Source organism: Argopecten irradians, chromosome 4, assembly GCF_041381155.1.
Source record: "Argopecten irradians isolate NY chromosome 4, Ai_NY, whole genome shotgun sequence".
Taxonomy (NCBI): domain Eukaryota; kingdom Metazoa; phylum Mollusca; class Bivalvia; order Pectinida; family Pectinidae; genus Argopecten; species Argopecten irradians.
Window position 1 is genome coordinate 694,123 of NC_091137.1, and position 26,572 is coordinate 720,694.

A 26,572-nucleotide genomic window follows, 5' to 3' on the forward strand; every position below is an offset into this window, starting at 1 on the left:
GCTTGGTGTCTTCGGCGGCATGCTTCAGTGATATAGCACTATAAAAAGGGCAACAGTTCCACTATACACAACACGAACATACCACAGTGTCCCAAAACACGCACATCGCACTTCACACACACTACACACTGCATACCCGGGAGGCCGTCCATACATGACCATGGCCCAGTTTCATGAACATCAGTCCTTCCTTAACTTAAGGAATTCCTTAGCTTAACATTATCCACAGGAATGCGCTTCAGATTTAAGGATGGTTCCTAAACTTAAGGTGCTTTCCTTAATTTCCGTAACGCTTTTCCTATGGATAATTTTAAGTTAAGGATTTCCATAGAGTTCAGGAATGTTTATGAAACTGGGCCCTGAACAGTTAATAGGACGTTAAAATAATCAAACAAACAAACAAATTTTACGAGGCCTCCTCCACTGTTGAGGAGATTATGTTCCTCTCGTAAACCTTGTGGATATTAAATGGAGGCTATTGAAAGACTTTTCGTGAGCGTTCCGGATGATATGGCGTTTAGTGATTATGTAATAGGAATCAGGTACAGTGGTCAGGTTTTGATTTAAATAAGGATAACACTGATAAACATTTAGATAGATATATATATATTATACAACATGAACACTGAGGCCTATATAAACCCTATCGAAACTATGTATGGTAGTCACTCATAATGAGTGCTGGGCATGCTTAGTCATCCGGAATAAAGTGCTGAAACCACAATGCAGCTTTGACTTACTCAACTCTACAACAAACCAGCACACAGAACTAGAAAGACCTAGAACCTTCATATTGATGCCGTGACATCCGACCGCACCTGGAGTTTTGGTACTTCGCAAAGCTACTGCCACTTACGATCATTGGTTTCACAGGTACGTAGATTTGTCATATGAACTCTTTTGTACCACTCATTTCAGTTTCCTTGCACAAAATGATATTACCGTTTTTATCATGGCTTTATCATCCCTGAGAACGGGGTTATTCTTAGTGAGAATCAATGTTTGACTTTATATACAATGTACATCTTAAACTAAAACTAGTATTTGGATTTAACTTTAAACACAGACGTGCACCAAAGTGAGTTGACCACATAAATACACATAACGCATACATATACACCAAAATAAACAACTCATAAAATTATGTTATGGAAATGTTTGATACTATGAATTTATTTAATAAACTTACTTATTACTTGTTTTACTACGATGAGTTACCACATTTACCATATTCACTGTTTTATAATTTTATCACTGATATTACTATTTCTCTCATGTAACATGTTCATGAATTATGTCGATTGCATTTTTAACAAATTTTAGAGGTTCCTTAATATTTAAATATACTATTTTCCTATTACACACATACACATTTTACATATATTTACCTAAGGGAAAATTGGTCTCACTTGATTACACACGGAGAAATGTATGTCCTTAGAAACTAGGACATATTTTTTATGTTAGATGCAGAGAAGTGTTGTGATTAAACACACACGTTAATTTGTAGTTGCTCTTGATCCTCATATAACATAATATTGCACATTATATACTTTTATATACATAACACTTTTTCATTAGACATAATACATATTATGATTATATTATCATTTCATTAATTGGAGGACATTAGTTACCCTTATGCAGTTGAATGCAAAGTTAACATTAGATAGTTTTCTCCTACATTATACATTTTACATATCCATTCATAAACTTGCGGAACTTTCTTTGAGTGTGGTCATAGTTCCAATCATGTCTGAGTTCAGCCGCAAGTACGTTACGTCGGCCCAGACGCTTTTATTACTCGACATTTAACCTATGGCAATAGCATATCGTGAACATGTCCTCGAGGTCGGAATTAGGCCAATTAGCTTACATATTAGTTTTTACATTTTCCCCCTCAAACATTCCAATTCAATCATATGCAAGGTTAAGCTATTTGAATCAATTTAGTAACATTAAGATTATACAATTACTGACACATTTTTATCAAATGATGCAGTAATATGAATATTTTTCTCATACACAACAAAACACATATACATTTTATATAACACAATTCACAAAGTTACTTACTTTAGAAAAAAGATAAAGAAAAAAGAAAAACCCACAGAGTTAAAAAATAGTAAGAAAAGTAACTCATAAAGTATATTGTCTGAGATTTTTTTTTGTTTTATCTGACATTAATGGATATTTGCTGAAGGCAGCGACTATCGACGTTTATAATCAAAGTTCTAATCAATATATTTCACATGAAATATTTAATTGATTTTATAATTAGTCTTAAGGTTCTGTTGCCCTCGTGCTATGCTCGAGGGCATATACAATCTATATAAAGAAGACATGGAAATGGGATCGTCTGTGGATTTCGTTGATGGTAAGTCTGCTCTAAATTTATTATAGTCCAGTCAATTAAGTGTAAATATAACGTAGAAATAATTGCAATAGAAAATGTTTTCATTTATGCTTTTTGGATTAGCAGTTATCATTACTTTAATTGATAAAAAAAAATATTAGAAAATCCAGATTTAGGAAAACACATTTTCGCGCATCGCAAGTTCAGGAAAATAGGGAAATGCAAACAAATGACAACTCATAAAGAGTAATGCCTGCCTCATATGTAATATTATGTGTATACAATTAACTATGTATGGAGTCCAATTTTAGTAGTATATATAAGCTGAAACGGAGAGAAATAATTGATTGAACGACAAATAAATAAGCAATCAAAATGACGAAATATGTTTTGGAATTTTAAATCTTAATATTAAGTCATTGTAAAAAAAATGCAACTTGGATGAGTTTTTTTTAAGTAAAATGTAACGTGTATTACTTGTTTTAAAAATAAAATGTTATAAAGTTTTAAACAAAAATTGTACTATTAATATGAACAGAGTTTACCTACCATAATTATCAAATATATATCTATAAAATATATGTGTTATTTGACCTTGGGCACAATTTATCATAAATTTATAGAGCGGAAGCAGATATGTCTTCAGGCAGATATACCTAACCAACCTTTACAAAATGTTTACTATAAGACAACAAATTTTAAATAACTGAAATGAATAACGTAATTGTTCAAATTTGAAATGTCTTGATTTTGTAAAATAATGGATTATAACAGTTCGTAAGCAAAATAAAAATCAATTATAAATAGTTATTCAATCCAAAAGGGAAAAAAATCAATTATCCTGATCTAGTACTGTTAAGACTTGTGCTGTATAAAAATGACGTTAATGAGAAAAAAATGTTGTTTGAATCTGACGTTGAATCGTCTAAAAAACAAACGGATGAAATATCGCTTTCCAATTAAAGCTGATATATTTAATAATAAAAATGAAATGAAAATCATTTTGCAAAGAAAGTTCCATTGTTCTGTATTTGTGTATGTAAAATATATGTAAACGTAAAATGCCATTATATCGAGACAATGGGCCTGAATGAGATACCTCACCACCCTATTGTACTCAAGACATACTGGTTGTTCCAATTTACATTTTTATAATGCATGTTAACCATGTCAGCAGAACAAACCAGACGTTTTAAATATATATGTGTAAAAATGTATTCGTGTAAATGAAAAGTAATAATTTAAAAACAAAAAGGTATGTTGATATTTATAGAAATGAAATTAACAAAATATTATTTATCCACAAATCTGTTAGCTCAGGAAAAAAAGTAATAAAAACGAAATTAATGGTATGGTAATATTAAATATTTAAGTGTAATGAAGTAAAATATATTTAGCAAACTGAATTTGAAAAAAAACAATGTATTACATTACTACATAACGTTTTCGCTTAGAACAATTATCATAAGACGGTCAGTTGGAAACAGAAAACTTGATATTATGCATACAAGACTATGGCGTGCCGATCGTTGCAAAATTCAATAAGTAAAAACATTTGTGTAAAAAAAAAATTGTTTGTAATATATCTTTGTATGTGTTCAATATTTTTTAATTTGTGTGTAAAAGCAATAAATGTTTATGTAATTTTTTTGTATTTGTGTGTAAAAATAAAATTTATGTTCAATATTTTCTTTGTGTGTGTGAAAAAAATATTTGTGTGTAAAAAATATTTTTGTGTATTTTTTTTATATTTGTGTGTGAAAAAAATGGTTTGTGTGTAAAAATATATATTTGAGTGTGATTTTGTTTTATGTTCGTGTGTGAAAAAAAATATGTGTGACTTTTTTTTATTTGTGTAATAATTAGCATCATGGGATATATGCTAATGTCGCATTTGTAACGGCTCGTCTGATTGGCTAATCTGTTAATGGCCGCATCTCTTCACTGGCGGCGAAATTATAAGATTTTGTTTGTAAATGGTGAGTATATTGTGGAGTATATACAGTTTCCATTAGCACAAGTTTGGATATGAAGCTACAAAGTCACAATCGGCATCGTTCAACCGGATATATTTTATATATGTTTGTTTTATTTCGAAGTTGTACAGTGTGTAACAGTTATGACATGGTCAGCCACGTGTTACATTTAACGTTATATAGGCCTATGGGCCTGCTTGCTTCTGACCCTGCGTAAGTTTTACGGCCGGGTGTGCGGGTAATTTTCGACACACCTTTCAAAATATTTTAAGAAAAGAATTATTATGTAAAGATCAAAAGAAGGCAAACCCTTGATTTAGTTCTTATGGTGCAGGTCGATGTCATCTTGAATGTTTCAGTAGGTCAACTCGCCAACTATAAAATAATAGTGGACGAATTGTATCTTTAGCATTGCTCCATCCCCCTTCAATTTTTCAAAGTTCAAATTTATTATGAAAATTGCTGTGCCCTTTTTCACTTTAGACCTACATTAGTGTTATTCTGGTCACAAAAATTAAAAAAATAATGATCAATTATTTTAGAAAAAAACATGCCTTTTTCGGGTACAGACCATTTAATTGTGACCTGCACTATAGCCAGAATGATTCTGGCCTTTTGACTAAGTCTAGGCCAGAAGCATCAGCTATATGAAAATCTGGAACTCGCCACACTAGACGATGCTGCTACTTTAAGTTTAAGTTCAAATACAGAAAATATGATGTTTATATCTTCGTGTAGTTTCGTAGGTTGTTGTGGTGTGTGTAGATGTAGAACTCCAACGCAGATTGAGTGGATGGTACGATACGTTTATTGGAGTCTTAGGAGTCGACTCTGTACAGAGATTATTGGCGAGTTAATATAGCAGTACATCAGGATAACATATGTCAATATTTGGGTATGAAAGCCAATACCTGGAACAGTTGACCCAACGTAGATGCTGTATTACATAGGGAAACATGTTTACTCATTAGAACTTATCATGTATCATAATTAATAACATGGCTATGTAATTAGTAGTTATACAATGACCCTAACAGAAGTTGGTTTCCAATAGACTTTACATATACGTACATATACTATTGTAAATATGAAACACATGTGCTTGACCTACACAATGTAACATATTTACTTGAAAGCCGCATATGTAAATGTAGATAATAATATATTAGTCCAAATTTCAAACTCTAAAATTCTTATCATTTATATATATTATACCACATTCGTCGCCATGTTATACATTATATCAAATTAGATATAATTTGATATAATAAATTATAAAAACAAAACATTACATACATTTCCTCAGGATTTATCTGATACAATGTTTTTTATTAATACATATATTTGGCACCCTTTTTTAATTTGTTTTAGTCTAGAATATAAAATTACTCAATTTTTGCTATCACGGCAGAAGTCATATCCGGATATTTAAACTGATTCCGGGTCCGTTTTTTTGTGCCAGTATCCGATTTCCTGTTTTGGTCGAAAGTTGTTTTCCGAAATGTCAAATTTGATTTTACTGTCATTTGAGTCAGATACTTACTCGTTTACAGATAATGTCTATTTGTATACAGGTATCTTTATTCAATCGGGTATGTACATTTTGAAGGATAATTCGAATGTTGTTCACGTTGGTGATCATATCTACATATGTTAGGATGATTTGGCTGCATTCTTATGATTTAAAGTAACATAAACCATAAATATGTACACAATGAATAGTCTAGTATTTGTCATGTGAAGTGTGCTTGCTATTTGTTGTACTGTGTGTTATGGATAGGAATTTAAAATTCCGAGGAAGTAAGGTTAATTCTGGGTTGGGAATAGTATGAGAGAAAAAATCTCTCCCTAATGAAAATGATGAGATTTTTCTCACTGTAGTCGGACTTTTGCAGTGCTGCGAGCGCATGCTCCTAGGGCAATTTAACTTTAACGTAATTATTCAAACACAGGTAGTATAATACCCCAAAGAACAGTGAAGATCAATGTAGACATCAACTACATGTATATATATATACATGCCTACATCATTCATTTAATTTGATCATCTGTTATTAAAAATAAAAAAAATAAAAATAACGTATTGACTTTGATTCAATAAATACATACAATGGCACAAAGATACGTCTCTTTCATATATTTATACTAAAATATTAGAAAAAGCGACATGGGCCATCCTTTAACACCACCTTAGAGTGAGTAAGTTAGACAAGAAGGTAAAATAAATATTTGGTCTTTTTATTTATTCCAGGAAAATGTCTTCTGCATCTTCTGACCGGCATGTGCTGGTGTTACCGCATATGAATGCTGATGGAATTTTCATACCAGTTTCTGCAGGCGATAAAATAGAGATATCGACCATAAAATCTCAGTTTCCACAAGCCATTGGACTGAAATACAGACGACAGACTCCCAACAGAGCAGATCAAGATGGCCATGAAGGTTCTGGTTGGATGGCAGTAGCTGTCAAAAACGAAGCATTTCTTATTCCTTCAGAAGAAGATGTTTTTCTTGTAACAAGTGCGACTGCTACAGGTTTGTATTTGTTGACAGACAATTTCACATTGTATGTGGACTCCTTTATATTTAGATCTTGATTTTATTTATACACCGGGATAAAAATCACTTTACCAGCTAGGGCATGTTTGCCAGAAAACATGGAAAACACTGATGTTTGTGAACGAGTAACCAGTCCCTCTTTATTTATGTCTCTGCTTATGAGTACGTGTATATCATGCATTTCTCTTAATTTTTCTTTATTCCTTATTAGGTATATTTTGTATATTGTAGATCAGGCCAGAAGCGTCTTGAGAAACACTAGCAGCCTAGCAATGAACATCTCCAGAACATTTGGATCTACACAGAAACTGAAAACTCCAGGAACTTCCCCAATTGGATTTAACCCAAGGATGCCTTTGTAAGTTTTTACGGTAAATACATGTAATTGGGAGAGGCAATGTCCGGTACTTTGCCTGTAAGTCCATCCGTGGTACGTCCATGCTATATTATGGTGGGTTTATCAGGTAATTTATTATAAAGTTCATTTGTTTGGCCACAAAAGATTTTGCAACTTCTCACAAACCTCTTGGGAGAATTGCATGAGTTCAAATTTTGCATAGTAATATCGTGGTGTGAAGGTGCACATCAAGGGGAGGTGATTTCTGTGATATATGTATCTTTTTAGAGTTATGGCCCTTTAAAATGAAATGATTATTTAATTAATATTTCCTATAATTTATATTTTCTATAATTTCTATGGATTAAACACACACCCTGAGGAAATGTAAAAGGGTGGGAAAAGTTAGGTCATTTTTATTTTTATGTATATATTTATATAAATATCATATGGGAGTGTGAAATTGTTCAAAGGTAACCATGATCGAAATCAACAATTGCTACTTTTGGTTGATTAGCAATATGCATTACTTTATTTTAGGACATTATATTGTGGGCTATATATGGCCGTTTCATTTTTAGTAATTATCCCCGGTCTCAGAAACGGGGGGTATTAATTTGGGTCTGTCCGTCTGTCAGTCTGTAATGCCTCGTTTCAATGCAATAATTGCAACATATCTAAAGTGATTTTGTAACTTGGTCACATCGTTAAATGTCCCAAGGGCTCGGATTAATTTGCTTGGCACTTTTATTGAACCCTTTTTAGCGGAGTTATGGCCCTTTAATTAACGAAAATTTCAAAACAAAAACCCCCAAAAAATTATAAGAAAAAAAAACTTGAAGCAGAATTTATGCTTATTGTTTAACGGAGGGCGGGGCATATAAATTCCACAAATTTGCTTGTTTAGTATTTGCTCAGCTTGTAAAACCTATAGGTAAATGGGCATTATATAATATAATCACACTCTACTATTCCTTCCTGCCCAGGACAAGAAAACAGACGCGAGAAACCTACATGAACAGAAACCCAAAGAAACCAAAGGAAGTAACCAAAAGTATTAAGTGTTGTCTAATTAAACGGGTGGAACTGCCATCCTCATTTGCAAAATCTTTGACACTAAGTGAGGGGATTTTTACTTTCTCAACAATCGATGATGAAGAAACAATTAGAAGTAAAATTGCGAGGATTTTGAACATTGGAGCAGAGGACTTTGAGTTCCTTACATGCGCCGGGAAAACTCTGTATGAGCCCCAACTAGGTGGTGAAAGGTGGAATGGTGAAATGTTGAAAACAAATATAGGGCAGGGGAAACTTTATCTCATGATAAAACAGGTAATGAAATGTCATAAAACAGTCAACCATCATGCTTGTACTAAAAATGCATCATTGATTGCCATACTATACTATAATCTAATATAGAGGACTCCATTTATTTGCATGATCCCTATTTGCATAATCCTCATAGTTGCATAAAATTAATACGTAATAAAAGCTTATTAAGATAAAGTAATTTCTTGCTATATTTGATCTGTTAGATCCAAAATATATATACCTGTGTTAACGGCCTGTCGACTGACACTATTTTTAGCAGCTGACACTGAGGATTATTATTGCAAAACTTTCAAAAATTCAATTAAGAATTAAATAAAAACATTTTTAGTTCACCTGGCCTGAAGGGCCGATGAGCTTAATTTTTTGTCATGGCCCGGCATCTGTCCGCCAACATTTCCTTTAATTCGCTACTAGTCAAAGTTCTGCATGGATATTGTAACCAAATTTGGCCAGAAACATCCTTGGGGGAAGGGGAAAAGAGTTTGTATAAATTTTGGCTCCGACCCCCCAGACAAATCTTTGTTGCCAATCTGAAGTCTTCTAAAATAGATTTTGCAGTCTAATATGATTTGATTTCATTTACTTTGTAGAGAAATAATCACATTCATATCTCTATCAGGACACCTTTTGTATAATCAACTATCTGTCCATCTGTCTACAATTGGTTTCCTTGTCAACCATAAGCTAACAATAAGGTCAATTGTTTTGAAATTGGACAAGGTGTGTAATGTTTAATAATGACTAACAATTAAACATTGTATTCAATAGTTTCTTTTTTTTCACGACAGAATTCAGATGAAGTGGATATGGATGATGCCCTTCCTGCACTAGTATCATCAAAGGTTGTACATATAACTTCTATTAGTTGACATTGATCAAACCATTTTTTGCCCCGGTACAAATTAGTCGGGGGGGGGGGGGGGGGGGGGGGGGGGGATATTGTTTTACCCTGATTCTGTCTGTCTGTTCGTCCATACTTACTACAGCGTTTTATGAGGTATTTTGATGATTTTTAGGGAAATTTCAAAATTGTCATATAGGAGACGATTTTCTATATTTGATCTGATGATGGCGGGGCTATTCAAATCGCTTTTTTGTTCACAGTCCGTAGTCCGTCCATACGTTAACATTTCTTGTTACCGCTATTTCTCAGAAAGGGATGAAGGGATCTGTCTCAAATTTTATGTGCAGGTTCCTCTAGCATGAACCTTAATTTTAAGTTGGTCCTGTGTAATGTGACTGTTCAGGCCCATGATGGGCCTTTTGTAAATGTCATTGATAATTGTAATGATTAAATTTCATTTGAAGAAGCCCAGATATCCACTAGACCACCTGGAGCAGGCAACAGGAACCTGGAGGTCAAGTCCTGATGATCCAATTCCATCAAATTTGGGGACACCAACAGTATGTATTTTTGTGTACACGCAGGCCACTATTGTTGTGCTGAAATATATGACTGGGGAAACGGGGGATATTAATTAAATGGCTTTGTCCGTCTGTCTGTAACACTTCGTTTCCGTGCAATAACTGTAACAAATATACACCGATTTTCTTCAAAATTGGTGACAAGGTTAAATGCCTTAAGAGCTCGGCCAAGTTCGATCGCGACTGTTGATGGACCTTATTTAGCAGAGTTATGGCCCTTTGAATTACTAAAAACGTCATTTTCTGCCATTTCGGTGCAATAAGTGTAACAAATGTAAACCAATTTTCTTCAAACTTAGTAACAAGATCGCGACTTTCAACAGACCTTATTAAGCGGAGTTATGGACCTTTGCTTAAATAAATAAAAAGTCAGTTTCCGCCACTTCCGTACAATAACTGTAATAAATATTAACCGATTTTCTTCAAAATTGGTAACAAGGTTGAATGCCTTAAGTACCTGGCCAGGTGCGATCAACTCTTTCAACGGATGTTATTTATCAGAGTTAAGGCCCTTTGATTTACTACTAATGTCATTTTTCTGCAGTTTCTGAGACTGTGTAATAACTATCAAATGTAAAAACGAATATTGTTAAAACTTGGTAACAAAGTTAAATGCCTTAAGGGCTTAGCCAAGTTCGATCGCCACTTTTGGCAGATCTTAATTAGCAATTTTATGGCCATTTGATTTAATAAAAAGAAAAAGTCATTTTCTGGCACTTCTGTTCAATAACTGTAATAAATATTAACCGATTTTCTTCAACTTGGTAACAAAGTTAAATGTCTTACTTCCGAATAAGACTTCAGTTTAATTTTTCATGTTTCAACCAAGGTTAAACCTAACCTCAAGCTTTCATGGGACAGGGTGTAGGATATCATATATATATTACTCATAGACTACTCCCAATTGCCACCAAAATTTCACTTTTGAGGTTTTTGGCATATCACGTAGGACCGGCGTCTCTAAATTGATCAAATCGGATTGATCTTAAAACAAAGCAATACTATACAGGAACAATGACTTTATTTCATTTGATAATGATGAAATTTTATTTTAAGAGAGAGATCCAACAAAACACCAGAGATCCACCAGAATACCAGGAGCATCATCAAATTCCATCAAATTCAGGAACACCGACAGTATGTATCTTTAGGTTGTCTGACATTAACTTTGTCTGTTGGGACTGTTAATTTCAAAACAATTATTTTGAAATTAATTACTCCCTCTAAACCACCTGAACAAATTTTAACCAAATCTGGTTTTTTCCAGGTCTTTATAGGGTTCAGTAATTATATAAATGGACCCATTTCCAATTGAAAAACAGCACTATATTTTCCCAAATTCAGTAGCTATTTTCTCAATCGTGGCGTTACCCCAGTTAAAACCCCAAATGATGTCTTATACCTACGACATCAGTAATTGATATCTTATGTCCTTTACCAGTCCATTCCACCTGGAGCATATCATTTTTTAATAATTTACGTTCACGGAAGCGTCTTTTGGGACTTTGCAATCAAACGCACCCGGAAAATGGTGGCAATGACATGTTTAATCATGTATATATATGTGTAATTAACACAAAAATAATATAAAATAATTTATTTTGCTTTTGGTGCGTGCACAATCGGTATTTCATTCGATATAGGACATAGTGCCACAGATTTTTTTCATGATGCAATAAATCATTTAATATTTTTATCTTGAAGTGAAATTAGAAGCTCAAACTTAGTAACTTTTGTTGTAACTTTAAAACAAAAATACTTATTCGTCTGCTCCTGTTTTTGATAAGAGAAAAAATACTGTTTGTCAACTGTCCGTTTGTCCCTACAGTGATAGGCTTAGAAAAATGGAGATACATGTAAAGCCTTGAAAACACCATTTTGGGCATTGAATTTTCTTGATTTTTATCAGTCAGGTCACTTCCATGCAAAATTAAAAGAATGCCAAACAATTAAAAATTATATCCAAATTGCATAAAGTGTCGGAATATTTAAAAAAAAAAAAAAAAAAAAAAAAAACGAATCTGAATTGTTCTTTTTTCTGGAATCTTGACCGTCTGTTAGTAATACAAGTGCCTTGTTGCAGTATATTATTCTGAATTATGGAAAAGGCCTTGAATTTTGCCTTGTCGTGGCCATGAAAAGGCCTTACTTGAAGTAACTTTACACTACTGTATACTTATATCTATACATGAAACATGTGATCAACATCAATGAAATACAAGTTCAAACTTGGAAAGTAAGGTTGATATTAACCGTTTGTATATTTTGTGGATGCACAAAAAATAATTTGGCCTTACTTTCAAAGATTGAACTTCATTTCATTGATGTTTAGCGTATATTTTATTTACAAATAAGGGTCTAACATATACTTTAAAATGCATGGAATACATAAAAAAATTTATCCATCAACGAATTGTACATAAAAAACCCATAGCTTGTAGGTAGATTGATTAGCATTAATCTAGATTTTGAAAAATAAATAATAATAATACATAAATTTTACTTAGAACAATCAGAACTTTGAGTAGTAACTATATACCCTCTATTACATTTTTGTGTACTACACTTTTTGAACGCCTTTTTCTACAGGTGGTCTTTGAAACCAGAAATGTTCGAAATAAGCTGAGTTTATCAAGGAATAATAGTCGGAGGATTCCAGGATCCACGTAAGTTCTGCAAACTTAAAAAGTCTATGAAAGAGCTTCTTTGGGGTACATACACAGCAAATGACCTTTTAACCTCTTTGAGACAAAGTCCCCCATGTGCCCATCTGTACAGTTGTCCAAACTGCAACCCTGCAATGTTTTGTCTTCTCAATGGTCATGTTTATACATCAAATTTTTCCTAATTTTGTCTCCACATGCCGCTTTCCCCTGGAAGTTCACCTGTCATGATTTTGGTTCTGCTGTCAAAAAAAAGCAAATGTTGATTTTGACCAAATTTGGGGAAACTTTGATGGAATTCAAACCTACTCGGTGAAAACAATCCAGGATTCAATGGACGAAAGCTTAAGTCTACTGAAGATCATCTAGGCCCAATTATATGAATATAACTCACCGGTTGAATAAGTTTTATAGATAAATTTTATTTATTTATTTATTTTTCTTTTTTTTTTCTTTTCAATTTTGAGTATATAATACTGCAACATTTTGAGTAAACAAGATAGATCACTGGAAACTTGAGGACATTGCTATTGAAACCCCTTTTGTCGGATTTTTTTTCAGGTCCTATGTGAGCCTGTTCTCCGATGAATATATCCAACTTGACTCTGATTCTGGAGATGAACTTCCTGATCCAGCTGAGAGTTCAAGGTAAGTATTGATCAACTATTGGCCTCTCTAGAGGGAAATATCTGTCTGAAATTGACTACAGTCCCAATTAAGGTGGATTTTGTAAAAATTTATAATTTACACCATTTCTTCAAAAACTGTTTTGCTACTTCCCCATTAGAACTGTTTTTAGGTCACCTGAGACAAAGTCTCAAGTGATCTATTCTAATCGCCTTTTGTCCGTCGTCGTCCGACTTCTGAAAAAACCGTGGAAGCAATTTCAATGAAATTTTGCAGTAACAGATTTATTTACAGGCTATCCTCCTTAAGTGCACTGCTAATGAATGTACTAGATATCTTATTAGAGAACACTTTAGGCACTGCTGCATGTCATGAAATGTTTTAGGGAATAACAATTATAAGGCAACATTTGAGGACATGATAACATTGGTTGAAAGTCCTTCTTTGAAAAAGCTCCACCTGAAAGAACTTACTAGCAGCTTCTGACTTCCCTACTTAAAAGTATAAATTTAGTCATGGAAATAGAAATAGTTGATAAAAACAAATCCTTAAAAATTATATATTTTCTAATTGACTGCGCATGACTTTGTTCACTGAAACTTTTTTTTTCAGGATCCCAAATCTTCGTGAGGAATTGGTCGCTCTTAAATCAAAGTTGCATGTAGCAGATGATGGCAACAAAATTACCAAATTCAACATTAACAGACATGACGTAATGGATGGAGCCAGGAGGGCCATAAACAGAAAATCTTTCTGTCCACTGAGAAAGATGTCAGTGAAGTTCACGGACGACATAGGAAGTCCTGAGGGGGCAGTCGATGAAGGAGGTCCAAAACGTGAACTTTTGAGATTACTGCTGAAAAATATTCAGTTTTCAAATATATTTGAAGGTCAAGAAACACAGAGACTTTTAAGTCTTAATCCAAACGGTATGAAACATAATGATAACTTGCAGTCGTATGACCCAAGTGGTCGATCTTGAAGTATAACCTAGTGGTGTACAAGAAAGAAAATGTCTCGTGTGGGTGTCCTTTTGTAATTGTCCTGTCAGTCTGTCTGTCTATCTGTATGTTCACAATTGGTTTCCGCCAATTATGTCACAAACTGTTTTAAAAGCCGAATTTAAAAAAAAAGTACATACATTGCTGATGGTATTTATTTTAAAGCTAGTGCATTATCCATTTAAATTTGTTCTCCAAAATCTAGGATGGCCGTCAGAGCCACACTTCCAGTTCACCGTCCACAGGGCCCTTTTTGAAGGACATTATTTTTAGTTACAAGCAATTATGTATAGTCTTGTTATCAAATTTAGTAGTATATAGTTGTTCTTGGGACTTAGTTATGTATGATCCTACTGGAGATCTCTTGTTCTACTTTTAGCACTAAGCTCGGGAGCATATAAAGATGCTGGAACAATTATATCCATGTCAATAGTCCACGGAGGACCAGCTCCAAAATTCTTCAACCAGTTGCTGTTTGACATGATGGTTGGACGAAAAGTGCATCTCACGCTGGAGGATGTTCAAGACATAGATATGAAGGGAAAGATAAAAAAGGTGATTTTGAAAATATGAATACATTATGTAGCGAAGCTTTAAATATATTTAACCTAGGCATTCTGTCCGTCCGTCCTTCCGTCTGTTAACAATTCTTGTTATTGCTATTTCTCAGAAAGTGCTGAAGAGATCTTTCTCAAATTTCATATGTAGGTTCCCCTAGGACCCTTGTTATGCATATTGCATTTTGGGACCAATCGGTGTACAAGATGGCCACCAGGCAGCCATCTTGGATTTTGATAATTAAAATTTGTTACCGCTATTTCTCAGAAAGTATTGAAGTGATCGTCTCAAATTTCATGTGCAGTTTCCCCTAGGGGTCTAGTTGTGCATATTGCATTTTGGGACCGATCAGTCAACAAGATGGCTGACAGGTAGCCATCTTGGATTTTGATTATTGAAGTTTGTTAGTTTTATATATCTTAGAAAGTACTGAAAAGATCGTTCTCAAATTTCATATGTAGTAATATGTTGTACCCAGTAGTAAAAGTTTGAAAAGCAGAGAAAAGATCCCTCTTTCCATTGTCAGAAGTAGATCATTCTTTGGTTGGCGCCAAGATCCCTCTGGGATCTCTTGTTGCTACTTGTCATTCAATGCTATTTCCATCTAATCAGCTGAAGGATTGTACCAACCTGGAGGATATTGACTTGAATCTGTCCAGTGCTGGATTATCCACGATAATGAACATCAGTGGGTGTTGGCGGCCAGTGAGGAATTTAGAGGACAGGGACTTTCTTGTTCAGGACCTGCTACATTTTGTAGTTGTGGGGAGAGTCACAGAAGCCCTTTCACAGTATGTTGTCCTAAATCTTATATATTGCATGTATGTTGCAACCTTAAATTTACTATGGTTATCTACCTTGAGGGCCCTTGCTGACGAGTCAGTATTCTAGTTATGCAGAATCAAGTGCCTTTTTAAGGCCCTGTTGTATAGAAAACTGGAAAATATTAATAATTCTCTCATATCCATGACTGATTTATCCATGGAAGATGGCCTTGAAAAATGGAGTTTAACCCTTGAAAATAGCATAATTCTGAAAGGTCCATCAATTTATTTAAAAACTTTTTTTGACTTTTCGCGATTGAAAAATCAAAGCGATATATAAAAACCACTTTGTACCGGAAGTGGCCAAAGTTGAACGCAAAAAATGTTCAAATCTTACCGTGTCAAACTTTTGGCGGGTAAAAACTTAGGTTAATTTACAGTTATGTGCATCTATAAAACCACCATTATGTAGTACATGCACGTGTGTACGGTTGTGCAAAAAATCGTATCAATATTTCAAAACAACATGGATAAATCGTCTGAAATTAGACGGTCAAAGTTGTGTTGTAAATTAAATCGTTTTAAACTTTCGCGGGCATTTACTTTGCCATTTTGAATACTTCGCACCTGAAAATCCGCCATTTTGTAGATCATATTACGGACAATAAATGTACAAAAAAATTATAACCATAACTTTAAACCGCTTTGTACCGGAAGTCGGAAACCTTTTTAAGCGGCAAAACCGACTTATTAAGATTCTGTCATTTTTGGCGGGAAAATACTCAGCCATTTTGAAAGATATGCCCCTGAAAATTGGCAGTGTTGTAGACTTTTATACCGACTACAAATATGCAAAACATCAGAGTGATATATTAAAACCCCTTGAAACAGGAAGCCGGCAAAGTGATGTGCAGAGACGCGTCTCATACGTGACGAACTTTACGGAGCCATATTTTGGCCATTTTTAAAGTTATGCAACCCGGACTTTGTGGAATTGTCATCATTTTTTACCATCTATCGTTGTACAAAAAATTAGCGCTCTAGCTCACAAAAGCATTTTTCACAAAAAATCTTTGTCGGTCAAAATATCGGCCATTTTTGAAATTTTCGCAAATGTGACTAGGATTCGTGGTGCAGCTTGCAATTGTCTATCTTTGTACAAAAAAATTAGCGCTCTAGCTCACAACAAGATTTACCGAAAAAAATAGCCCTAACACGGAACTTGATAAATCGTGTCAAATTTGGCGGGCAAAATCTCGGCCATTATGGGAGGTTCCCACTTCATAAAAACGCCATATTGTCAGGCATTTTCCAGACTTTTCGCGATTGAAAAATCAAAGCGATATATAAAAACCACTTTGTACCGGAAGTGGCCAAAGTTGAACGCAAAAAATGTTCAAATCTTACCGTGTCAAACTTTTGGCGGGTAAAAACTTAGGTTAATTTACAGTTATGTGCATCTATAAAACCACCATTATGTAGTACATGCACGTGTGTACGGTTGTGCAAAAAATCGTATCAATATTTCAAAACAACATGGATAAATCGTCTGAAATTAGACGGTCAAAGTTGTGTTGTAAATTAAATCGTTTTAAACTTTCGCGGGCATTTACTTTGCCATTTTGAATACTTCGCACCTGAAAATCCGCCATTTTGTAGATCATATTACGGACAATAAATGTACAAAAAATTATAACCATAACTTTAAACCGCTTTGTACCGGAAGTCGGAAACCTTTTTTAAGCGGCAAAACCGACTTATTAAGATTCTGTCATTTTTGGCGGGAAAATACTCAGCCATTTTGAAAGATATGCCCCTGAAAATTGGCAGTGTTGTAGACTTTTATACCGACTACAAATATGCAAAACATCAGAGTGATATATTAAAACCCCTTGAAACAGGAAGCCGGCAAAGTGATGTGCAGAGACGCGTCTCATACGTGACGAACTTTACGGAGCCATATTTTGGCCATTTTTAAAGTTATGCAACCCGGACTTTGTGGAATTGTCATCATTTTTTACCATCTATCGTTGTACAAAAAATTAGCGCTCTAGCTCACAAAAGCATTTTTCACAAAAATCTTTGTCGGTCAAAATATCGGCCATTTTTGAAATTTTCGCAAATGTGACTAGGATTCGTGGTGCAGCTTGCAATTGTCTATCTTTGTACAAAAAATTAGCGCTCTAGCTCACAACAAGATTTACCGAAAAAATAGCCCTAACACGGAACTTGATAAATCGTGTCAAATTTGGCGGGCAAAATCTCGGCCATTATGGGAGGTTCCCACTTCATAAAAACGCCATATTGTCAGGCATTTTCCAGACTTTTCGCGATTGAAAAATCAAAGCGATATATAAAAAACCACTTTGTACCGGAAGTGGCCAAAGTTGAACGCAAAAAATGTTCAAATCTTACCGTGTCAAACTTTTGGCGGGTAAAAACTTAGGTTAATTTACAGTTATGTGCATCTATAAAACCACCATTATGTAGTACATGCACGTGTGTACGGTTGTGCAAAAAATCGTATCAATATTTCAAAACAACATGGATAAATCGTCTGAAATTAGACGGTCAAAGTTGTGTTGTAAATTAAATCGTTTTAAACTTTCGCGGGCATTTACTTTGCCATTTTGAATACTTCGCACCTGAAAATCCGCCATTTTGTAGATCATATTACGGACAATAAATGTACCAAAAAATTATAACCATAACTTTAAACCGCTTTGTACCGGAAGTCGGAAACCTTTTTAAGCGGCAAAACCGACTTATTAAGATTCTGTCATTTTTGGCGGGAAAATACTCAGCCATTTTGAAAGATATGCCCCTGAAAATTGGCAGTGTTGTAGACTTTTATACCGACTACAAATATGCAAAAACATCAGAGTGATATATTAAAACCCCTTGAAACAGGAAGCCGGCAAAGTGATGTGCAGAGACGCGTCTCATACGTGACGAACTTTACGGAGCCATATTTTGGCCATTTTTAAAGTTATGCAACCCGGACTTTGTGGAATTGTCATCATTTTTTACCATCTATCGTTGTACAAAAAATTAGCGCTCTAGCTCACAAAAGCATTTTTCACAAAAATCTTTGTCGGTCAAAATATCGGCCATTTTTGAAATTTTCGCAAATGTGACTAGGATTCGTGGTGCAGCTTGCAATTGTCTATCTTTGTACAAAAAAATTAGCGCTCTAGCGCTCTAGCTCACAACAAGATTTACCGAAAAAATAGCCCTAACACGGAACTTGATAAATCGTGTCAAATTTGGCGGGCAAAATCTCGGCCATTATGGGAGGTTCCCACTTCATAAAAACGCCATATTGTCAGGCATTTTCCAGACTTTTCGCGATTGAAAAATCAAAGCGATATATAAAAACCACTTTGTACCGGAAGTGGCCAAAGTTGAACGCAAAAAATGTTCAAATCTTACCGTGTCAAACTTTTGGCGGGTAAAAACTTAGGTTAATTTACAGTTATGTGCATCTATAAAACCACCATTATGTAGTACATGCACGTGTGTACGGTTGTGCAAAAAATCGTATCAATATTTCAAAACAACATGGATAAATCGTCTGAAATTAGACGGTCAAAGTTGTGTTGTAAATTAAATCGTTTTAAACTTTCGCGGGCATTTACTTTGCCATTTTGAATACTTCGCACCTGAAAATCCGCCATTTTGTAGATCATATTACGGACAATAAATGTACCAAAAAATTATAACCATAACTTTAAACCGCTTTGTACCGGAAGTCGGAAACCTTTTTTAAGCGGCAAAACCGACTTATTAAGATTCTGTCATTTTTGGCGGGAAAATACTCAGCCATTTTGAAAGATATGCCCCTGAAAATTGGCAGTGTTGTAGACTTTTATACCGACTACAAATATGCAAAACATCAGAGTGATATATTAAAACCCCTTGAAACAGGAAGCCGGCAAAGTGATGTGCAGAGACGCGTCTCATACGTGACGAACTTTACGGAGCCATATTTTGGCCATTTTTAAAGTTATGCAACCCGGACTTTGTGGAATTGTCATCATTTTTTACCATCTATCGTTGTACAAAAAATTAGCGCTCTAGCTCACAAAAGCATTTTTCACAAAAATCTTTGTCGGTCAAAATATCGGCCATTTTTGAAATTTTCGCAAATGTGACTAGGATTCGTGGTGCAGCTTGCAATTGTCTATCTTTGTACAAAAAATTAGCGCTCTAGCTCACAACAAGATTTACCGAAAAAAATAGCCCTAACACGGAACTTGATAAATCGTGTCAAATTTGGCGGGCAAAATCTCGGCCATTATGGGAGGTTCCCACTTCATAAAAACGCCATATTGTCAGGCATTTTCCAGACTTTTCGCGATTGAAAAATCAAAGCGATATATAAAAACCACTTTGTACCGGAAGTGGCCAAAGTTGAACGCAAAAAAAATGTTCAAATCTTACCGTGTCAAACTTTTGGCGGGTAAAAACTTAGGTTAATTTACAGTTATGTGCATCTATAAAACCACCATTATGTAGTACATGCACGTGTGTACGGTTGTGCAAAAAATCGTATCAATATTTCAAAACAACATGGATAAATCGTCTGAAATTAGACGGTCAAAGTTGTGTTGTAAATTAAATCGTTTTAAACTTTCGCGGGCATTTACTTTGCCATTTTGAATACTTCGCACCTGAAAATCCGCCATTTTGTAGATCATATTACGGACAATAAATGTACAAAAAATTATAACCATAACTTTAAACCGCTTTGTACCGGAAGTCGGAAACCTTTTTAAGCGGCAAAACCGACTTATTAAGATTCTGTCATTTTTGGCGGGAAAATACTCAGCCATTTTGAAAGATATGCCCCTGAAAATTGGCAGTGTTGTAGACTTTTATACCGACTACAAATATGCAAAACATCAGAGTGATATATATTAAAACCCCTTTAAACAGGAAGCCGGCAAAGTGATGTGCAGAGACGCGTCTCATACGTGACGAACTTTACGGAGCCATATTTTGGCCATTTTTAAAGTTATGCAACCCGGACTTTGTGGAATTGTCATCATTTTTTACCATCTATCGTTGTACAAAAAATTAGCGCTCTAGCTCACAAAAGCATTTTTCACAAAAATCTTTGTCGGTCAAAATATCGGCCATTTTTGAAATTTTCGCAAATGTGACTAGGATTCGTGGTGCAGCTTGCAATTGTCTATCTTTGTACAAAAAATTAGCGCTCTAGCTCACAACAAGATTTACCGAAAAAATAGCCCTAACACGGAACTTGATAAATCGTGTCAAATTTGGCGGGCAAAATCTCGGCCATTATGGGAGGTTCCCACTTCATAAAAACGCCATATTGTCAGGCATTTTCCAGACTTTTCGCGATTGAAAAATCAAAGCGATATATAAAAACCACTTTGTACCGGAAGTGGCCAAAGTTGAACGCAAAAAAATGTTCAAATCTTACCGTGTCAAACTTTTGGCGGGTAAAAACTTAGGTTAATTTACAGTTATGTGCATCTATAAAACCACCATTATGTAGTACATGCACGTGTGTACGGTTGTGCAAAAAATCGTATCAATATTTCAAAACAACATGGATAAATCGTCTGAAATTAGACGGTCAAAGTTGTGTTGTAAATTAAATCGTTTTAAACTTTCGCGGGCATTTACTTTGCCATTTTGAATACTTCGCACCTGAAAATCCGCCATTTTGTAGATCATATTACGGACAATAAATGTACAAAAAATTATAACCATAACTTTAAACCGCTTTGTACCGGAAGTCGGAAACCTTTTTAAGCGGCAAAACCGACTTATTAAGATTCTGTCATTTTTTTGCGGGAAAATACTCAGCCATTTTGAAAGATATGCCCCTGAAAATTGGCAGTGTTGTAGACTTTTATACCGACTACAAATATGCAAAACATCAGAGTGATATATTAAAACCCCTTGAAACAGGAAGCCGGCAAAGTGATGTGCAGAGACGCGTCTCATACGTGACGAACTTTACGGAGCCATATTTTGGCCATTTTTAAAGTTATGCAACCCGGACTTTGTGGAATTGTCATCATTTTTTACCATCTATCGTTGTACAAAAAATTAGCGCTCTAGCTCACAAAAGCATTTTTTCACAAAAATCTTTGTCGGTCAAAATATCGGCCATTTTTGAAATTTTCGCAAATGTGACTAGGATTCGTGGTGCAGCTTGCAATTGTCTATCTTTGTACAAAAAAAAATTAGCGCTCTAGCTCACAACAAGATTTACCGAAAAAATAGCCCTAACACGGAACTTGATAAATCGTGTCAAATTTGGCGGGCAAAATCTCGGCCATTATGGGAGGTTCCCACTTCATAAAAACGCCATATTGTCAGGCATTTTCCAGACTTTTCGCGATTGAAAAATCAAAGCGATATATAAAAACCACTTTGTACCGGAAGTGGCCAAAGTTGAACGCAAAAAAATGTTCAAATCTTACCGTGTCAAACTTTTGGCGGGTAAAAACTTAGGTTAATTTACAGTTATGTGCATCTATAAAACCACCATTATGTAGTACATGCACGTGTGTACGGTTGTGCAAAAAATCGTATCAATATTTCAAAACAACATGGATAAATCGTCTGAAATTAGACGGTCAAAGTTGTGTTGTAAATTAAATCGTTTTAAACTTTCGCGGGCATTTACTTTGCCATTTTGAATACTTCGCACCTGAAAATCCGCCATTTTGTAGATCATATTACGGACAATAAATGTACAAAAAATTATAACCATAACTTTAAACCGCTTTGTACCGGAAGTCGAAAACCTTTTTAAGCGGCAAAACCGACTTATTAAGATTCTGTCATTTTTGGCGGGAAAATACTCAGCCATTTTGAAAGATATGCCCCTGAAAATTGGCAGTGTTGTAGACTTTTATACCGACTACAAATATGCAAAACATCAGAGTGATATATTAAAACCCCTTGAAACAGGAAGCCGGCAAAGTGATGTGCAGAGACGCGTCTCATACGTGACGAACTTTACGGAGCCATATTTTGGCCATTTTTAAAGTTATGCAACCCGGACTTTGTGGAATTGTCATCATTTTTTTACCATCTATCGTTGTACAAAAAATTAGCGCTCTAGCTCACAAAAGCATTTTTCACAAAAATCTTTGTCGGTCAAAATATCGGCCATTTTTGAAATTTTCGCAAATGTGACTAGGATTCGTGGTGCAGCTTGCAATTGTCTATCTTTGTACAAAAAATTAGCGCTCTAGCTCACAACAAGATTTACCGAAAAAATAGCCCTAACACGGAACTTGATAAATCGTGTCAAATTTGGCGGGCAAAATCTCGGCCATTATGGGAGGTTCCCACTTCATAAAAACGCCATATTGTCAGGCATTTTCCAGACTTTTCGCGATTGAAAAATCAAAGCGATATATAAAAACCACTTTGTACCGGAAGTGGCCAAAGTTGAACGCAAAAAATGTTCAAATCTTACCGTGTCAAACTTTTGGCGGGTAAAAACTTAGGTTAATTTACAGTTATGTGCATCTATAAAACCACCATTATGTAGTACATGCACGTGTGTACGGTTGTGCAAAAAATCGTATCAATATTTCAAAACAACATGGATAAATCGTCTGAAATTAGACGGTCAAAGTTGTGTTGTAAATTAAATCGTTTTAAACTTTCGCGGGCATTTACTTTGCCATTTTGAATACTTCGCACCTGAAAATCCGCCATTTTGTAGATCATATTACGGACAATAAATGTACAAAAAATTATAACCATAACTTTAAACCGCTTTGTACCGGAAGTCGGAAACCTTTTTAAGCGGCAAAACCGACTTATTAAGATTCTGTCATTTTTGGCGGGAAAATACTCAGCCATTTTGAAAGATATGCCCCTGAAAATTGGCAGTGTTGTAGACTTTTATACCGACTACAAATATGCAAAACATCAGAGTGATATATTAAAACCCCTTGAAACAGGAAGCCGGCAAAGTGATGTGCAGAGACGCGTCTCATACGTGACGAACTTTACGGAGCCATATTTTGGCCATTTTTAAAGTTATGCAACCCGGACTTTGTGGAATTGTCATCATTTTTTACCATCTATCGTTGTACAAAAAAATTAGCGCTCTAGCTCACAAAAGCATTTTTCACAAAAATCTTTGTCGGTCAAAATATCGGCCATTTTTGAAATTTTCGCAAATGTGACTAGGATTCGTGGTGCAGCTTGCAATTGTCTATCTTTGTACAAAAAATTAGCGCTCTAGCTCACAACAAGATTTACCGAAAAAATAGCCCTAACACGGAACTTGATAAATCGTGTCAAATTTGGCGGGCAAAATCTCGGCCATTATGGGAGGTTCCCACTTCATAAAAAACGCCATATTGTCAGGCATTTTCCAGACTTTTCGCGATTGAAAAATCAAAGCGATATATAAAAACCACTTTGTACCGGAAGTGGCAAAAGTTGAACGCAAAAAATGTTCAAATCTTACCGTGTCAAACTTTTGGCGGGTAAAAACTTAGGTTAATTTACAGTTATGTGCATCTATAAAACCACCATTATGTAGTACATGCACGTGTGTACGGTTGTGCAAAAAATCGTATCAATATTTCAAAACAACATGGATAAATCGTCTGAAATTAGACGGTCAAAGTTGTGTTGTAAATTAAATCGTTTTAAAAACTTTCGCGGGCATTTACTTTGCCATTTTGAATACCTCGCACCTGAAAATCCGCCATTTTGTAGATCATATTACGGACAATAAATGTACAAAAAATTATAACCATAACTTTAAACCGCTTTGTACCGGAAGTCGGAAACCTTTTTAAGCGGCAAAACCGACTTATTAAGATTCTGTCATTTTTGGCGGGAAAATACTCAGCCATTTTGAAAGATATGCCCCTGAAAATTGGCAGTGTTGTAGACTTTTATACCGACTACAAATATGCAAAACATCAGAGTGATATATTAAAACCCCTTGAAACAGGAAGCCGGCAAAGTGATGTGCAGAGACGCGTCTCATACGTGACGAACTTTACGGAGCCATATTTTGGCCATTTTTAAAGTTATGCAACCCGGACTTTGTGGAATTGTCATCATTTTTTACCATCTATCGTTGTACAAAAAATTAGCGCTCTAGCTCACAAAAGCATTTTTCACAAAAATCTTTGTCGGTCAAAATATCGGCCATTTTTGAAATTTTCGCAAATGTGACTAGGATTCGTGGTGCAGCTTGCAATTGTCTATCTTTGTACAAAAAATTAGCGCTCTAGCTCACAACAAGATTTACCGAAAAAATAGCCCTAACACGGAACTTGATAAATCGTGTCAAATTTGGCGGGCAAAATCTCGGCCATTATGGGAGGTTCCCACTTCATAAAAACGCCATATTGTCAGGCATTTTCCAGACTTTTTGCGATTGAAAAATCAAAGCGATATATAAAAACCACTTTGTACCGGAAGTGGCCAAAGTTGAACGCAAAAAATGTTCAAATCTTACCGTGTCAAACTTTTGGCGGGTAAAAACTTAGGTTAATTTACAGTTATGTGCATCTATAAAACCACCATTATGTAGTACATGCACGTGTGTGTAGTACATGCACGTGTGTACGGTTGTGCAAAAAATCGTATCAATATTTCAAAACAACATGGATAAATCGTCTGAAATTAGACGGTCAAAGTTGTGTTGTAAATTAAATCGTTTTAAACTTTCGCGGGCATTTACTTTGCCATTTTGAATACTTCGCACCTGAAAATCCGCCATTTTGTAGATCATATTACGGACAATAAATGTACAAAAAATTATAACCATAACTTTAAACCGCTTTGTACCGGAAGTCGGAAACCTTTTTAAGCGGCAAAACCGACTTATTAAGATTCTGTCATATTTGGCGGGAAAATACTCAGCCATTTTGAAAGATATGCCCCTGAAAATTGGCAGTGTTGTAGACTTTTATACCGACTACAAATATGCAAAACATCAGAGTGATATATTAAAACCCCTTGAAACAGGAAGCCGGCAAAGTGATGTGCAGAGACGCGTCTCATACGTGACGAACTTTACGGAGCCATATTTTGGCCATTTTTAAAGTTATGCAACCCGGACTTTGTGGAATTGTCATCATTTTTTACCATCTATCGTTGTACAAAAAATTAGCGCTCTAGCTCACAAAAGCATTTTTCACAAAAATCTTTGTCGGTCAAAATATCGGCCATTTTTTGAAATTTTCGCAAATGTGACTAGGATTCGTGGTGCAGCTTGCAATTGTCTATCTTTGTACAAAAAATTAGCGCTCTAGCTCACAACAAGATTTACCGAAAAAATAGCCCTAACACGGAACTTGATAAATCGTGTCAAATTTGGCGGGCAAAATCTCGGCCATTATGGGAGGTTCCCACTTCATAAAAACGCCATATTGTCAGGCATTTTCCAGACTTTTCGCGATTGAAAAATCAAAGCGATATATAAAAACCACTTTGTACCGGAAGTGGCCAAAGTTGAACGCAAAAAAATGTTCAAATCTTACCGTGTCAAACTTTTGGCGGGTAAAAACTTAGGTTAATTTACAGTTATGTGCATCTATAAAACCACCATTATGTAGTACATGCACGTGTGTACGGTTGTGCAAAAAATCGTATCAATATTTCAAAACAACATGGATAAATCGTCTGAAATTAGACGGTCAAAGTTGTGTTGTAAATTAAATCGTTTTAAACTTTCGCGGGCATTTACTTTGCCATTTTGAATACTTCGCACCTGAAAATCCGCCATTTTGTAGATCATATTACGGACAATAAATGTACAAAAAATTATAACCATAACTTTAAACCGCTTTGTACCGGAAGTCGGAAACCTTTTTAAGCGGCAAAACCGACTTATTAAGATTCTGTCATTTTTGGCGGGAAAATACTCAGCCATTTTGAAAGATATGCCCCTGAAAATTGGCAGTGTTGTAGACTTTTATACCGACTACAAATATGCAAAAC

The 26,572-nt window shown here is 35.1% G+C and overlaps 1 protein-coding gene across 4 annotated transcripts; it reads left to right on the plus strand.

Annotated features, from left to right (window-relative positions):
* Positions 1 to 3,883: 3,883 nt before the first annotated feature.
* LOC138320331 (uncharacterized) lies at positions 3,884 to 15,740 on the plus strand. Of its 4 annotated transcripts, none has more exons than XM_069263252.1 (12): positions 3,884 to 5,906; positions 6,584 to 6,867; positions 7,123 to 7,249; positions 8,215 to 8,560; positions 9,349 to 9,402; positions 9,869 to 9,964; positions 11,042 to 11,122; positions 12,575 to 12,651; positions 13,198 to 13,296; positions 13,888 to 14,204; positions 14,656 to 14,831; positions 15,447 to 15,740. In XM_069263252.1, exons 2-12 carry the CDS (start codon positions 6,588 to 6,590, stop codon positions 15,723 to 15,725), a joined length of 1,932 nt encoding a protein of 643 aa, XP_069119353.1. In that variant the 5' UTR covers positions 3,884 to 5,906; positions 6,584 to 6,587; the 3' UTR covers positions 15,726 to 15,740. The 4 variants fall into 4 exon arrangements, with proteins under 4 accessions (XP_069119353.1, XP_069119354.1, XP_069119352.1 ...); XM_069263253.1 differs by having other exon boundaries at positions 3,884 to 4,335; XM_069263251.1 differs by having other exon boundaries at positions 3,885 to 5,924.
* The last annotated feature ends 10,832 nt before the right edge of the window (positions 15,741 to 26,572 follow it).

Coding starts and splice junctions, on each gene's coding strand:
- LOC138320331 (XM_069263252.1), top strand. CDS start 6,588: ATGTCTTCTGCATCTTCTGACCGGCATGTGCTGGTGTTACCGCATATG. Junction 7,250..8,214: donor TTTAACCCAAGGATGCCTTT/GTAAGTTTTTAC, acceptor CTTCCTGCCCAG/GACAAGAAAACAGACGCGAG. Junction 14,832..15,446: donor TGAAGGGAAAGATAAAAAAG/GTGATTTTGAAA, acceptor CCATCTAATCAG/CTGAAGGATTGTACCAACCT.